The sequence below is a fragment of the Mastacembelus armatus genome, chromosome 10 (genome assembly GCF_900324485.2).
Source record: "Mastacembelus armatus chromosome 10, fMasArm1.2, whole genome shotgun sequence".
Lineage (NCBI taxonomy): Eukaryota > Metazoa > Chordata > Actinopteri > Synbranchiformes > Mastacembelidae > Mastacembelus > Mastacembelus armatus.
The window spans coordinates 4,010,749-4,024,563 of NC_046642.1; the positions used below are offsets into that span (position 1 = coordinate 4,010,749).

Sequence of the window (13,815 nt, forward strand, 5' to 3'; positions counted from 1 at the left end):
AAGAAAAATAATTAGTATCCACCAATGGCTCCAATTTAACACAAATCTTTTAAGTGAGATTGTTTTTGTCCGTTCCCGATTGGAAATTTATTGTTCTCCCAAACTTACTTTTCGATATTAAAAAAAAAAGTAAATTTTTAAAAGCGCTTCATCTTCCTTTACGTGTCTTCTCCTGAGCGCTTTGCCCACCGAGAAGAACAAACCCTCTTCAAGCCGATGGTCTCTCCAAGATTACCCTATCAGGTGCAAACCGCTGACATGTTTCCACCCACCAACAACAAAAAAGCCTCTCTGTGCCCAAATCTCAAGCCGCAGACGCGCAAACACCACTGACAGGCACTACTGCGCCATCACCAGCCCCCAAACCTCTCCAGGGATCCGCTGCGATTTCCACACAAAAACATAACTTTTTGCATTCTTGGATAAGTTTGGTTTTCCACTTGTGGCGACTTGTTTTTGGTGGAAGGGCGTTGAATTATCCACCGGTTTTATTTTTTTTCCTCCGCAGCATTTGGCAGAATAAAATGACCAATGCAAGGTGTAGAAATCCCCCGCAGGTACGGACAGAGCTGAGGAGCTTGTGATCTCTGGAGCAGCAGGGTTTGGGGTTGTGGGTCAGCTTGTAGGCTTTAGGTGCGCAAAGCTCTGAGGATATTTTTTAACGAGGGGCTTTTTTTGAGAGCTTGAATTCTGAATCATTTCACGTTTGGATTTCGGGGAGCAGAGGAGGCTGAGCTGAGAAAAAAAATCTTCTGGACAGTTTCTCCCCGACAAGGAAACACCTAATGTTGCTCTCAGTGACTTTGCTGTTACTCTTCAGTGATCTTCCCGTTTACTGGGATTCAATCTCCCTCTTACTCCTGCAGTTGTGTGCGTAAAGGACGCGCAAGGAAGCGAGAGAGAGGGGGGCGATTTCGCCAACCTTTCCTGGGGCTCTAAATCTGTGGAAGCAGGTGTATTTCTGCAAGTCAAGATGTCTCTGCTGCCTTCGAGATTCATTTATCTGTAAGTGTTCCACATCTCCGTTTGTCTTTTGCACATAAAATCATGCATTCTTACCAATAGAAGTCGCTAAAAGCTTCATATTTGCGCATTGCTGTCATTCAGGTAGGCTGCGTTTAAACTTCATGTAATTGCCTGTGAGATTCACTCCCCTCCTCCCTTCTCTCTCCTTCTCTCTCCACTTAGGTGTTTACACTTTCTGGTTCTCTATTTCCAGCTACAGGTATGTTTGCTCGCTACTTCGAATTATTTTGTGTGTATGTTTGCATGTCACCGTGCAGCTTTTTAGGGTAGATGTGTGTAGAGCAAGGCTGCAGGTCATGTCAAGAGTGGTCCCTAAATTATTAAACCACTTGCTGTAATTAAATTTAGAGGTGTTAACGCAGATTCCGGGCCCGGAAGAAACAAAAAAAGTGGTCCACAATTTTAGAAAAATCACGCTGAAATAAGTGGGTAAAAATACACAGCGATGTTACTGAAAAGTGTGTGTGTGTGTGTATGTGTGTGTGTGTGTGTATGTGTATGCGCGTGTGTGCGTTGGGGCGAGAGACAAAGTAGACTGGATTTACGGAACATCCTCGTGAAATACTCTACGTTGAAAACCTAAATCCAGCCGGTTATAAAGACATATTTACCGGAATGAACGTGATGCAGGAGGCAAATGTAATTATTGCGGACTAAGAGCATGTAGCGACAAAGACATTTCCTAAACAATTCGGCTGTGGGGAAACTGTTTTGTCTCGGGTGAGTCTCCTGATATTGTCGATCAATACTTCCAGTCCCGCACGATGTTTTGAAGCTGCAGTTAAAGAAGCTGTTCCAGTGTTTTACAGCAGAAATGTGCACGGGCTGTTTTGATCCCAGTTGTTTGTTGAACAGATGGGCTGGTTGGGCGCTTGTTGCCTCGGTTTTTATTAGTTGCGTTTCACTTTGAACTGTAATGATTTGCAGGCATCCACTCACCTAATTGAGTGCGCGCTGTGGTGAAGATAAGGTGGAGGCCATGCTCCTTCACTAATAAAGCTGTCTGATCAGTTTATGGCTATGACGCCTTTGTGGACAGCTTTCAATGAGCTGTTGCTTCAGGTTCATTTGTCCGCCTTGTTTTCATCTAAGCTTTTACAACGGAGCAGATTGAATCAGGTTAGGATTCATCTCTCATCTGTTTCTCCCACATACGTTTCATTGTAGTTATCCTTTCAAAACAAGTTGTTTTTTCTTTACCTAGATGTGAAGTTAACATTTGACCTTTAGGTTTATTTAAATAAACATTCTCTTTGGTGCGCAGTTTTGTTTTGTTTCCACTTAGTGGTGCTAGGATCACCTGGTCCCAGTCAAGGTATGATACCTCTCAGGAATAAAATGGCAGGTCTCACTTTACACTAAAGTGGATCCTTTAAAAACAAGTCTCTGTGCTCGGATTATTCCAAAGAAAGCTGACCTCTCCTCACATGTAGGACCACATGAAATTCATGCAAAATGTGCTTTAAGAGACATGTAAGGTGAACTGATGAATACATTTCCTTTGGTTTGGTTATTTGAATACATGATTTGCATGTTTGTTGTGGGTTAGAAAATGGCAGATTAAGAACAGTGGCATATATCAAAGAAAGAAATGTACTGTGGCTTTGGGTCATGGTTTCAGCCTAACCATCAAAAATATTAACAATTCTAATAATGCAGGAGAATAGCCCTTTATTCTCATCACATGAAGATTTCCCATTCTGCTTCTCAGCTCTACTAGTGGCTTCTAGATGTCATGTTGTGGTTGAGAGTTTATGAGTAAAACCAAAAGTAGCACCCAGAGTTGGACGTTAACTCTAATGCACTGCCAACACGTCTGTCTTTTCCTGTCGCTGTGTGACTGTGTCAAGCAAATAGAAAGGTGAATCTTAGATGGACGCGACAACTCGGCTTCCTTGTTGAAGATGAGCGCCAGACTTTTGAAGTTTCAACCATATCCGTTTTCATGCTGTGTCTTTGAAGAAAGGAGACAGCATGATAAAACAACAACAACAAAAAAAAAAGATGTCGCTAGCGTTCTCCTCGGCCATGTGCTTAGGCTTGTCTTTCCCTTAACATGAAATGCAACTGTGTACCAAACACACCTTTATGTTTGTTTAGAGATGGGGAGATTTGGGATAAATCCCTCAGCAGCCCAGTTAGGCCATGTTTTGTTGTGTGTTTGCTCGTCAGCTTTGAGGTTCATTTTCAGAGAGTTGACAACATGATGATGTTGATGTTTGACTTCATCACCGGGACGAATACGTTGCTTTGGGTGTTTGTAATGTGTGAGTTGAAATCAGTGGAGGATGTTTGTGTTAGTGTTTTTTGCAGGGCATGGGTCACGTGTCACTGATGCACCTATGTGTCTTGTCATGCAGTAAAAGTGTCAGGGTGAGTTTTTCTAACTGGTGGACCATAGAGGTTGGAGAAAGACCCTCTTTAATTCATTTTGTTGCCACATTGTGAAGAAATGTATTAAAGGAAAGTGGGTTTATGACTGTGCAGTCATTTCATAAAGGTTGTGTTGCATGTTGAAGTAAACGTGACATGTTTAGAAAAACAAAACGCTGCTAGAAAAATGACTAATAGAGACTTGGTGAATTTTGATGCATTTGCTTTGGGAAGAATTTATATTTTGAGAGGAACATAATTTGGTAATCCTAAGGGATGTTCATTATAAAGAAAGGTTCTCCAATAAAAACATCATCAGGTGGAAAAACCTTCCCCTCTTTTTTTTTGAACATTTTAGCAGGTTGTGAGTATTAACACCAGGAGTTAGTTGCATCAGTAGGCAACACATGTCGATATCCAGTCTCTCTGTTTCTGCACTGCCTGATGCCAAAAGTAACATTACGGGTGTGTTTCCTAAATGTCAAGATACAGAAGCCGATCAGGGGCTGGACTCCCTGAGGTCCACATTTCTAGACCGAATATGTCATAACAAGCCAAGAAGTCCTTCCTGTATCAAACGCTCTTCTAAATGCCACTATGGTGTCTCACGATCTATTGGGCATCTGCATATGTTTATTTAAAGCATCTAATTTGGAGGGAGGCATGGGTCCAACCTGGGCTTTGGGTTTTCTGAAGGACAAATCTTCGTGGACAACATTCTTCACAGGATTAGGCACCTAGATTGGGGTACGGCTTGTATGACAGCTGGTTAAGAAGAGTCGGGATTTGCCATCAGATTTTCAGGTGATGGTTTTTGTTTAAGGATTTGTTCCACTGTGGCCACCATTTCCCATCATGGTTACGGCTACATGTCATTAATTTACTGAAGTTAGAATAACACAGATTTGGGGTATGTAATGTGTGTATAATTAGCCACCTGAGAACAGCCACATAAAAAACCATTACTGTGCAATTACCACAACATACAGCTGGGAAATGGGATCTTGGCATGAAGTGAGATTCCAGGACTTCTGAAAGTATTTCCCTCACTCTTCTGCAAGTTGGGTGACAGTTTCATTAGTTTTCAGATCAGGTCTAGTTCTAGACATCAGGGCAGTGAATTATAAAAGGCAGATTTAACAAATTTGATAAAAAATTCCTCTTACAAGAGTATGTTTGTGGTTCAGGGTGCCTCCTGCCATCTGAGTCTTGTCTTCCGCCTGCTGCATTTCCTAATTTATGGACCCCAGTGTGCCTGCGGGCAGATATTTGTTTGATGATAGTGCAACAGGTCTGGATGCTTCAGGTGTATAATTGCTACTGGTCTGCTTGCTTGTGGAAATAGAGTACTGGTTTCTCAATATTGCCTGGGGCACATACTATACAGTCGTCTCAATACAGAGCAACTCCACTATAGACTTTGCACTTGTTCTGTGGGATTTTTATTGTGTTTTATTGGTTGCTTCATTAACACGTCCTGTTGGCTAGTTAGCAGCTTGTAAATGCAATCCGTATAAAATGTCAAAAGCAATGTAAGAAACACTAAAATGCAACAGCCACAATTTCCAGGTTTAGTTTTCAGCTACTGTTGCACATTTTTTGGCATCAGTCCGATAAAAGCAACAACTGTGTCCTGACAGTCTCTCCCTTTTTCTGTTTCTCCTCTGCCTGGCACACACCTCTGTGCAGGAGTCCCACCAGAGCTCTGCTGATTTTAGGTTTTACATTGAAAACCACACAAGGAACCCGGACGACCTGAGCCGAAAGCAGGTCCGGATCTACCAGCTGTACAGCAGAACCACAGGGAAACACGTCCAGATCTTGGGGAAGAAAATCAACGCCAACGGAGATGATGGGGGCAAGTTTGGTATGGAAGAATGACTGTGCACCTCGACTTACACTTTAACTAGTCTTTACTAACAGGATCAGAAATAACTGCTGAGTTTTAGTGGGGTGGAGATGAGGGTTATACTCAGTCCTTCAGTGTTTTTGTTTGCTACTCATTGTTTGGAAGTTGTTTTCTATACATTGTGTATTTTGGAAGCCAGCTGTAGTGGGCTGAATGAAGTCATGTTGAACTTGCTGACCATGCAAGTGGATATTTACTATTTAAAGCGTTTGGCTTTCCAGAGCAAATGTACTTTTATCTGGATAGATTTCTAGAGAAATGGTGTGTTTTTTAGGTGTTTTCATGAGGAACCAGACTGACTGTCCCTGCGCGGACATGCAAAGTGGAATTTTACAGCTGTATTGAACTTGAAAAGACTAGAGAAAGCTGAAGCTAAAATAATATTTCATTTGCTTCACTACACAGTGGACTGAAGCAGCCATTGTCACACGTGACGCTGAATTAGAACAGCCATGGCGACTTGGTTCATTGTTGTGTAAAATTACTTCATGCCAACTTGACAATGTTAAGCTGAGGCACAAAAAGAATTTCACAGATTTACGGTTTCAGTTTTGTGCTTCTGTCTCTGTTGCTTTCTGTGTGGACCTGTTCACCATTTCAGAGGAAAACAAATGTGGCAGACGAGTAAATTGATGGTCACTGGAGTAGTCTTTGATGAAGCGGCACAAACATGAGGCCGAGGGACTTGTGTCGTGCAGATATTTTACTCATAACAGCTGACTCACGGCTCTAAAATTGCTGGTCTTGAATGCCTGTGAGTGAGTGTGTTCAGTCACAGATGCGCCGAGGCGAAGTTTCCTCACTGCTTGTTAGAGCTTGAGTGGAAGCAGATCCAATTTTTCCCATGAGGCTTTGCCAATTCTGCCCTCTGCCCCTCCTCCCATCCGCCCTCTCCTCCTCCTCCCCATCCAGCTGCAGTACCTGGCACCTGTGAACTCCTTTGCACTCACTAATAATGATCAGGAAGATCCTCTCCTCTCTGAAATCCACTGCAGCTTCATGAGGAAGGGCCACAAACCACCAAAGAAGAAATAAATCGCTCCAAGTGCAGCTAAAGTGGGGGGCAGTGTAATTCCTCTTAGGTATTAGTGGAACGTATTCATTAATTTTAAGAGACGAGAACAATCCTGTTCCAGAGCAAGCCCTTATAACCCCGATGTCTGTTGTCCACTCACATAGCAAATGGTGTGTCAGTGCAAAAGCTTTTAAACTGATAAAAGTTGCAATCTGGAATTAAAGCAGGAGTTTTCACCCTTTTTAACTGGTGACCCCATGCTGAGGTCGATAAATGCCTGTGGCCTCACATTGTTCATTTTGTGCACCAGAGCACTAAAAGGAAATCATTGCTCACAAGCAGAATAAATGGAGCTGTGCATGCTTCAAAGCCTGCAGTTAGGCTGCACTGAACATTAAAACCATGTGAAGAAGAGTATATATGTTTTTTTTTTTTCACTTTTGCTACTTTTATATACAAACTATGGCCACCTGTGGAGTCCTATGTCTGAGGCCAGTTTAAAATATACCCAGAATACCAATAAATAATATACAGAATATTACAGTATGTACTCTGAAGAAATACATTTAGATCTTCATGTTTCAGAGTCTGAATCATGTTCATGCATTTTCAGATTTTTTTGATGTTGTGGATTATTTGGATTATAGCTTTAAGCCCTTACACTGTAAATATAAGTAACACATTCATTCTTTCCTAAAGTAAATGCCACTTGTTAGCAGTTTGATGATAGCATGAGTAGGGGACTCATGTTGCTGATCAAACCAGGATCAGTGTTTTACTCCAACAGAGCAAAGATCAGATTAAATCACAGGCACAAGAACTCACACCATGACTGGAAATATTGTTTGATTTTCTAGGTCAAGTCTTCATTATTGAGGTTGAGTTTTTGGCTCTTCATGGAAAGCCAGATTACAGGAGAAGGCCAAAGTGTTGTCAAATAACTCCTGATTTGATTTGGTAGAATATAATATCTTTTAAAACATCATTCCCTTCCTTTTCATAGTCCAAAGAAAGAACTGACCAGTCTGGAAATAAAAGTCTGAGATGCTGTTTTTAGTTGTGCAAATGCAAAAGTGCAAATAGTGAAAAAAAGAGAGAATAAATGATTTATACCTTCCCCCAGTTTCACCTTTTAGACAGGTTTTCTACTTTCCTCCCAAGGTTGGGTTTTAAGGTGGGGGAAGGAGGGGAAATGCTTCTGCCCCCGAGCCCATCCCGTCCCCTTCGCCTATTCTTCCTCTGCTCCCTTGAGCGCTACTGAATGGCCCTGTGTGTTAAACAAATGGATCATCTTAACTTTTTGATTGAGTGAGCACAGACTAAAGAACCTGAAACCTAATCCTGAGGGGCACATAACCGCTGCACAAATGTTTGGCAGATCTCTTTGCTGGTCGAGAGGCGAGCAGAGACAAAGGTGACCTCGCAGGGGTTAACATTTGGGATGGGAAGGTGGAAGAGGGGGGTGATGGGGTGAAAAACAAGAGCCGCTGGAATACGTCTTTAGAGTGGATTACTGTTGTGTCAGGATGAAGTGACGGTAGCATTGTTGTTGTGGTGCATATAGGACGTTATATAAAAGGCCTTTAAGTGACCTTACACTTCATACATCCTTAAAAGACTTGAAGTATTTGCTCTGGAGACCCATAATTCAACTTGGTTTGATCACTGTTTGTTAGAAAACAGGCTCAGACCTTTCATGCTGAAATGTACTGTGTATGTCCTTAGTGATTTCCTGCAGTCATGGTATGTTGGTAGTTGACTGCTGTGCTGGCATGTGATGAAAACTGACAGTGTATTCATGAAGATTCAGCTCACTAATAATAAAATCTAATAAAAAATAAAATCTTTCCTAATCATAGCTCATATCTTGACTAAGTGTTAGGCCTTAGATTATAAATAGTTCAGTTTTCATGGTTCCTTTACCAAACTAGAAACTAAACTACACTTTGTCTTTCTTACCTTGAGAATTTCTCAAAGATTCAATAACATTGCAAAATTTTCAGCTGCCCACAAGTATGGACTAAAACATGATCATAATAGATTCTGCTTTTTCTTTTCTTTTCCAGCTCTTCTTGTTGTTGAGACAGAAACTTTCGGGAGCCACATTCGGATAAAAGGAAAAGAGAGCGAACATTACATTTGCATGAACGAGAAGGGCAAAATAGTCGGAAGGGTGAGTATTTTTTGGTTTTAAGTTTGGGGATGTTATAAAAGCGGCTGATCCCTCAGTAAAAGCTTAATAGTTTGGCCAACAATATTAAATTGCTGATATGAAAATGAATATTTTAAGGGATCTTTTAATCCAGGCTGAGCTGAACTCTGCCTCAGATCTGCTTTCTCCTGCTGTTTTTGTACACCCTAACAAAACCCCTTTGATAACTCACAGCCATTCGTCCATTACGTAATCAGCCTACTCCTTTGACACTCGATCAGTCAATTACAGGCTGCAATCACCACAATGCATTGAGAGACAAATGGTCACTTAGGACGAATGCCATTGCAATTATATCACTTAGTCACACCAGGTGGCCACAGGCACAGGATGACTGCATGTGACTCTGCTGACGACTGCTTCGATATGGAAAAGAAGTTAATATTTGAAAATGTAGACCGCGCAGGCACATGTGTGATTTTGTTGCGTTAATAACTCATGCTGTCAGCATCAGTGGGGCTGCAGTAATTCACGCACGTTTTCACTCTCTCATCATGGTCATCTGTTAGAAACATGCATTTAGAGTTTTAGTTGCAGGGGCCTCATTTGTATAAAAAATGTTCTTTGACTTTCTACTTTAAAAAAACAGGATTATTTTTAAAAATTGGATAAGATGACATTACAATTATTGATAGTCAGGGGTTTTCAGTGTGATTAATGATCACAGTAAACTGTATGGGTAAATCACAACCAATCAGTTATCAATGAAACTCACTAATGTTCACATCAAACGTTTTTAAAGGGTCATTTCACCCAGAAGAAACATAGAAACATATTTTCTGACTTCTCTCTAGTACTACTCAGACATGCAGATGGTTTTGTGACTATTGGCCTAGTCTTTGAGACTGTTACTGCTGCAGCAATCTAAAAATGTCATGAGCAGTGTTGTTTTAATGTCATGTTACCTTGGATTATCCAAAGAATATGAACATTTGTCAGTGGAAATATTTTCTCCAAAGAAAAAGTTGTTGTCTCATCACAGAGCCATGTTTTTGAACTACAGTGAAGATTTTCCATTGCACAACACTATGAATATTTAACATTTGAGCAGGTGTTAAGCATATTACTTAAAATGTCAAACTATTTAAAGTCTTAAAACGACTGTACATGTGGTGCATCCACAGAAAGTGGAATAAAGATGGTGGTTTAAACAGTGAAATGTTTAAGTTTGATGATACAGTAGGACTCATCTCAAAGCTCTTCAATGAAATCAAAATGTTAGCCAACCTTTTAATGGTGTGAATTTAATTTTCTCAGCACATAACCAGCTTTTTTAGTTGTTTAGTGTTCATTTTACACTGAACTGGAAAAAGCAAAACCCAAGGAGAGAAGCAAACCGTTCTGCACCCAGAGACACAGATGTAATGAGTTCAGCTTGAAAAAGAGGCCGTGCAGTTTTGTTATTTAATTAATGAATGTCCTAATTTTTCTTTCTTTCAGCCTGATGGAAAGAAACAGGAGTGTGTCTTTATCGAGGAATTTCTGGAGAACAACTACACAGCTCTTGTGTCAGCCAAGTACAAAGGATGGTACCTCGGTTTCAACCGGAAGGGGCGGCCCAAGAAAGGCTCGCAGACCACACAGAGGCAACAGGAAGTCCACTTCATGAAGCGCCAGCCAAAGGGCAGGGTGGACCCGCTAGAGGAGTTTCGTTTCACCACAGTAACTAAGCGGACACGAAGGGCTCGGCGATTAAAACCCAACACCAAGAGGAACTGATGGGACAGCACTAATTTTCCTGCAGGAGAAATATATGTAACTGAAAATCTCAAGCTTCTTGTCTTAAAGAATCACCTGAAAGACGTCAAACAGACAAAAAGACAAAAAAATATCAAAGATGTTTTATTTTTGTATTTCAGGATGACTGAAAACTTCCTAACTCTTGGATTCTTCTGTGTTGATGTCATCGTGCTAACGTGTCTGTCATGTTATTTATACTGGATAAACTAAAGGACCTCTGACAGGATTCCTGTCGCCATCGTCCTCAGCTACGCTTGAACTGCCAGCTTGAAGGCATACTTTCTTTTTGACAATGGAGGCTGAGGCAGAAGCTGCCGCAATGTTATAAAAATCAGCCAACTAGAGATTTATTGGAATACCTGTCGGTTTTTGTTTGTGTTGCCCCTGACAATGTGGATCCCATACTTTCCACTGGAATCAGACACCATGGAGATGAAAGGGAGAGAGGTGGCAGTCGCAGGTGACACTGTGCAGCCGGGATAACTGTGTAGCTTTGAGTGCAATATTTTACAGATCTCTCTCTTTCTCTTCCTCTTTATTTTCCATATGTCTCTCAACCTCAGCTTCACTTGTGGCACCTGGAATGCGCTGAACCCTCCGAGTACTGTGTGTGATTTCCTTGACATTTCCATGCAGCCTGTGATTCAGCTAAAACACAACATGCTTTGACTAGTCAGGCACCAGCCGTGGTCTTAGTCTTGCTCAAACGCACACACGCACGCACACACGCACACACACAAATACAAGCTAGAGAAATAACAGTTGATGTGGTTCATGAATCTGCAGTCTTCCAACTTCGTCACATTTCTCTAACAGCGTGGTCGCAGGTGTTAAAGTTGTTCCAGAAAAGGAAGCTTTGATTCTTTGCTAATATTTTGGGGTTGGTGATGAAGACTTCCTCTACCTCCTTGTTCTTTTTTGTTTATCTTACCTAGTCTGACTGTCTGTGTGCAGTTAATCTCAAGAACCTTTCAGTCAATGCTGAGAATGAACTGGGCTCTCTCTTGTTTTAGTTTTATCCAATCATCCAAATCATCTTTTGACTGTGACTTCATCTTCCTTACTTTCTCGCCCATTGGATGAAAGTCTCAAAGATCCTTTGGGGAAAACCATGTGGTTGTTTGTCAAATCACTGATCCACAGCCAATACTGTAGCTCCTTCAGCCCTGATCACTTCATAAATCCACAGGACAATTAGGACTTTTCCTCTGAAACCCAGACGACCGATTTGTCCAGGATTCAGGGAACATTTTCAGCAAAATGTGGTGGAGTTTGAATTTGAATCCTAAAGGGAAAAGTTTGTTTTCTCTCCTTCTGTCTCTCACTGATGACAAACTCTGGCCTTTTTTCACCAGTAGTATGTATTCACCTGTCTGCTGGCAGGTTTTTGTATGACTTGCTACTAACAACATGACACATTTATGATTTTTTTTTTTTTTTTTTTAAACAAATGTAAGCAAAAATAATTTTATGACTATTATTAAGATATTTATTGCCTCCCTTTGTAAATAAAATGTGATGAGTTTTATTTGGCCTCTGTTAATAAAATGAGGACTATATTTTAAAAAAGGATCTATTTTATGTCTTTCTTGCTCTGTGCAGAAAAGTAAAAGCGCCCTAATACCCGGGTTTGGACTGGAATTTGATGATGTGCACGTTGAATGTGATACTGCCTAAAAGAGAAATGCTGCAGGTAGTGATTGGTTGGACATAGAGCACATTCTCTTCTCTGCATACTGCCAAGGTATGTATTTTTATATACAAGCCCAAAGCATGAGCACTACTTTTAAGGTCACTGGTTTTTAAATTGAGAAAGGCCTATTGCAACAGCTCTTTAAGGCTTTTTATATCACTGGTAAAGGGTGGTTAGAGTTTACAGGCGGGGCTTTTTAAAAACACTGTTATCACAGCCAAATTATAAAAAATGTTTTTGACAAATAAAGTGATATTTTGTCTTTGGATGTTTACTATTTCAAAAACTCAGCTCCACATGCATTTGTGCAATCTGATTAACTGTTCAGTTGCAGCTGTGACAAACGTGATGGCACAAATTCACGAATGGTTAAGAATAAAGGACACGATCACCTTTTTTAACCTTTCTGCACTTTCAGCACAACATTACTTGATGTGAAAGCTCCATTCTCCAGATCAGTAAACATGCAGTATTTTAGAAATTTTTCCATGTTTAAAAAGTGCTAGAGGAATGTAGAGTAGCATGTCTTATAATGCTGTGCACTGGAATGATGTTTACAGTAGCCGTCAGACTGAAAGATGGCGGCTTTGAGGGAGAAAAAAATACTTTTGTTTAAATTCCTAGCGATGCTATCAGGCCCACTCTGGTAGTTACCTCCAACAGACCCAGACGTTCCCCTTTCTGTCAAAGGATTTTGGATGTCTGGCCTGCTTTTAAAGGTGGAAACACAGTGCTTGTTGTGTGACCAAGTGATTCACCATTAACATAATGGATCAGTGCTGAGCTCTTGTCTGGTGGGGGGAAGCCGTGAGTGAGAAGTTGACATGACTGCAGGATTTAAGGAGCATCTTTTGTCCTTTCATCTTGCCGTCATGTCTTCAAACTGCTCATTATCTCCTCTGTAGAACGATGATGCTATTGAGAAGAAAACAAAATTCTGCAACACAACAAAAATATATTTTAAAATGTGTCACAGCAACAAGGTAACTCTTTGAAAAAGTTAAAACTGCTTGAAAATCACTGTTTACCACATAAATTGCCAAATGTTTGTTGTTTATCTGCAGATATTTGATTCTTAACCTCTGGGAGTTCAAACCAACCTTGTACATGGTCAAAAAATTGAACCAATGCAACTTTCAAAATCCTCCAAATTTGATCTGTGTAAGCAAGAAGCTTTTCTCTTTTTTCCCATCCACATACTTCAAACTTGACCAAGCACAGCCAAACTGGGTATATTGACATTTAAACGAGCGCCAATGGTTTCCAATGTGTTGGCTGATTCGCAATAAGGAGACGACATTTTAGCATAAGCCTCCCGCTAGGCTTTTCTCTGACTCAGCCTTTGATCATTGGAGGCTAGATGGTCTTGGACCTGGACCAATAACTTCAAAATGAAACATAGAATTCCCTTTTGCAAAGCCCAGCCCCTATTCAAAGGAGGTGGAATCTTTAAATGCAGTCCTGCTTGGCAAGTAGTTTATATTCTATTATTAGAAAAATCTCAGCACACTGAAAGTGCACACAATGGATACAGTATAACCAGAAAGCACTGTTGATGTAGAGAAAAACTTTGTGGTTCTGAATATGTTATACAGATTTTAGTGGAACAACCAAAAGTGGTTCTTTGGCCTTGAGATCAGCAACCACACACTTAACAATTAGCCATGTCAACAGAAATTTGTTCAGTTTGAGACATAAAACAACTTTTGTCTCTGTGAATATTACTGAAATTGTCTCCCAAAGTGAAAAACAAAACTCGAATGCCAAAGAAAACAGAGTTCCAGCTATATAATACTTCATGCCATTAAATGTAGTTTCACGTCATGTCATTTACTGTCAAAACAGGA

General features: G+C 40.7%; 1 protein-coding gene across 1 annotated transcript; it reads left to right on the forward strand.

The window, feature by feature from the left end:
• Window positions 1-377: 377 nt before the first annotated feature.
• Window positions 378-10,401, forward strand: fgf24 (fibroblast growth factor 24). Its single transcript, XM_026330489.1, has 5 exons — window positions 378-1,005; window positions 1,189-1,225; window positions 5,089-5,266; window positions 8,390-8,496; window positions 9,976-10,401. The coding sequence occupies exons 1-5, from the start codon at window positions 974-976 to the stop codon at window positions 10,252-10,254; spliced, it is 633 nt and encodes a 210-aa protein (XP_026186274.1). The 5' UTR covers window positions 378-973; the 3' UTR covers window positions 10,255-10,401.
• The last annotated feature ends 3,414 nt before the right edge of the window (window positions 10,402-13,815 follow it).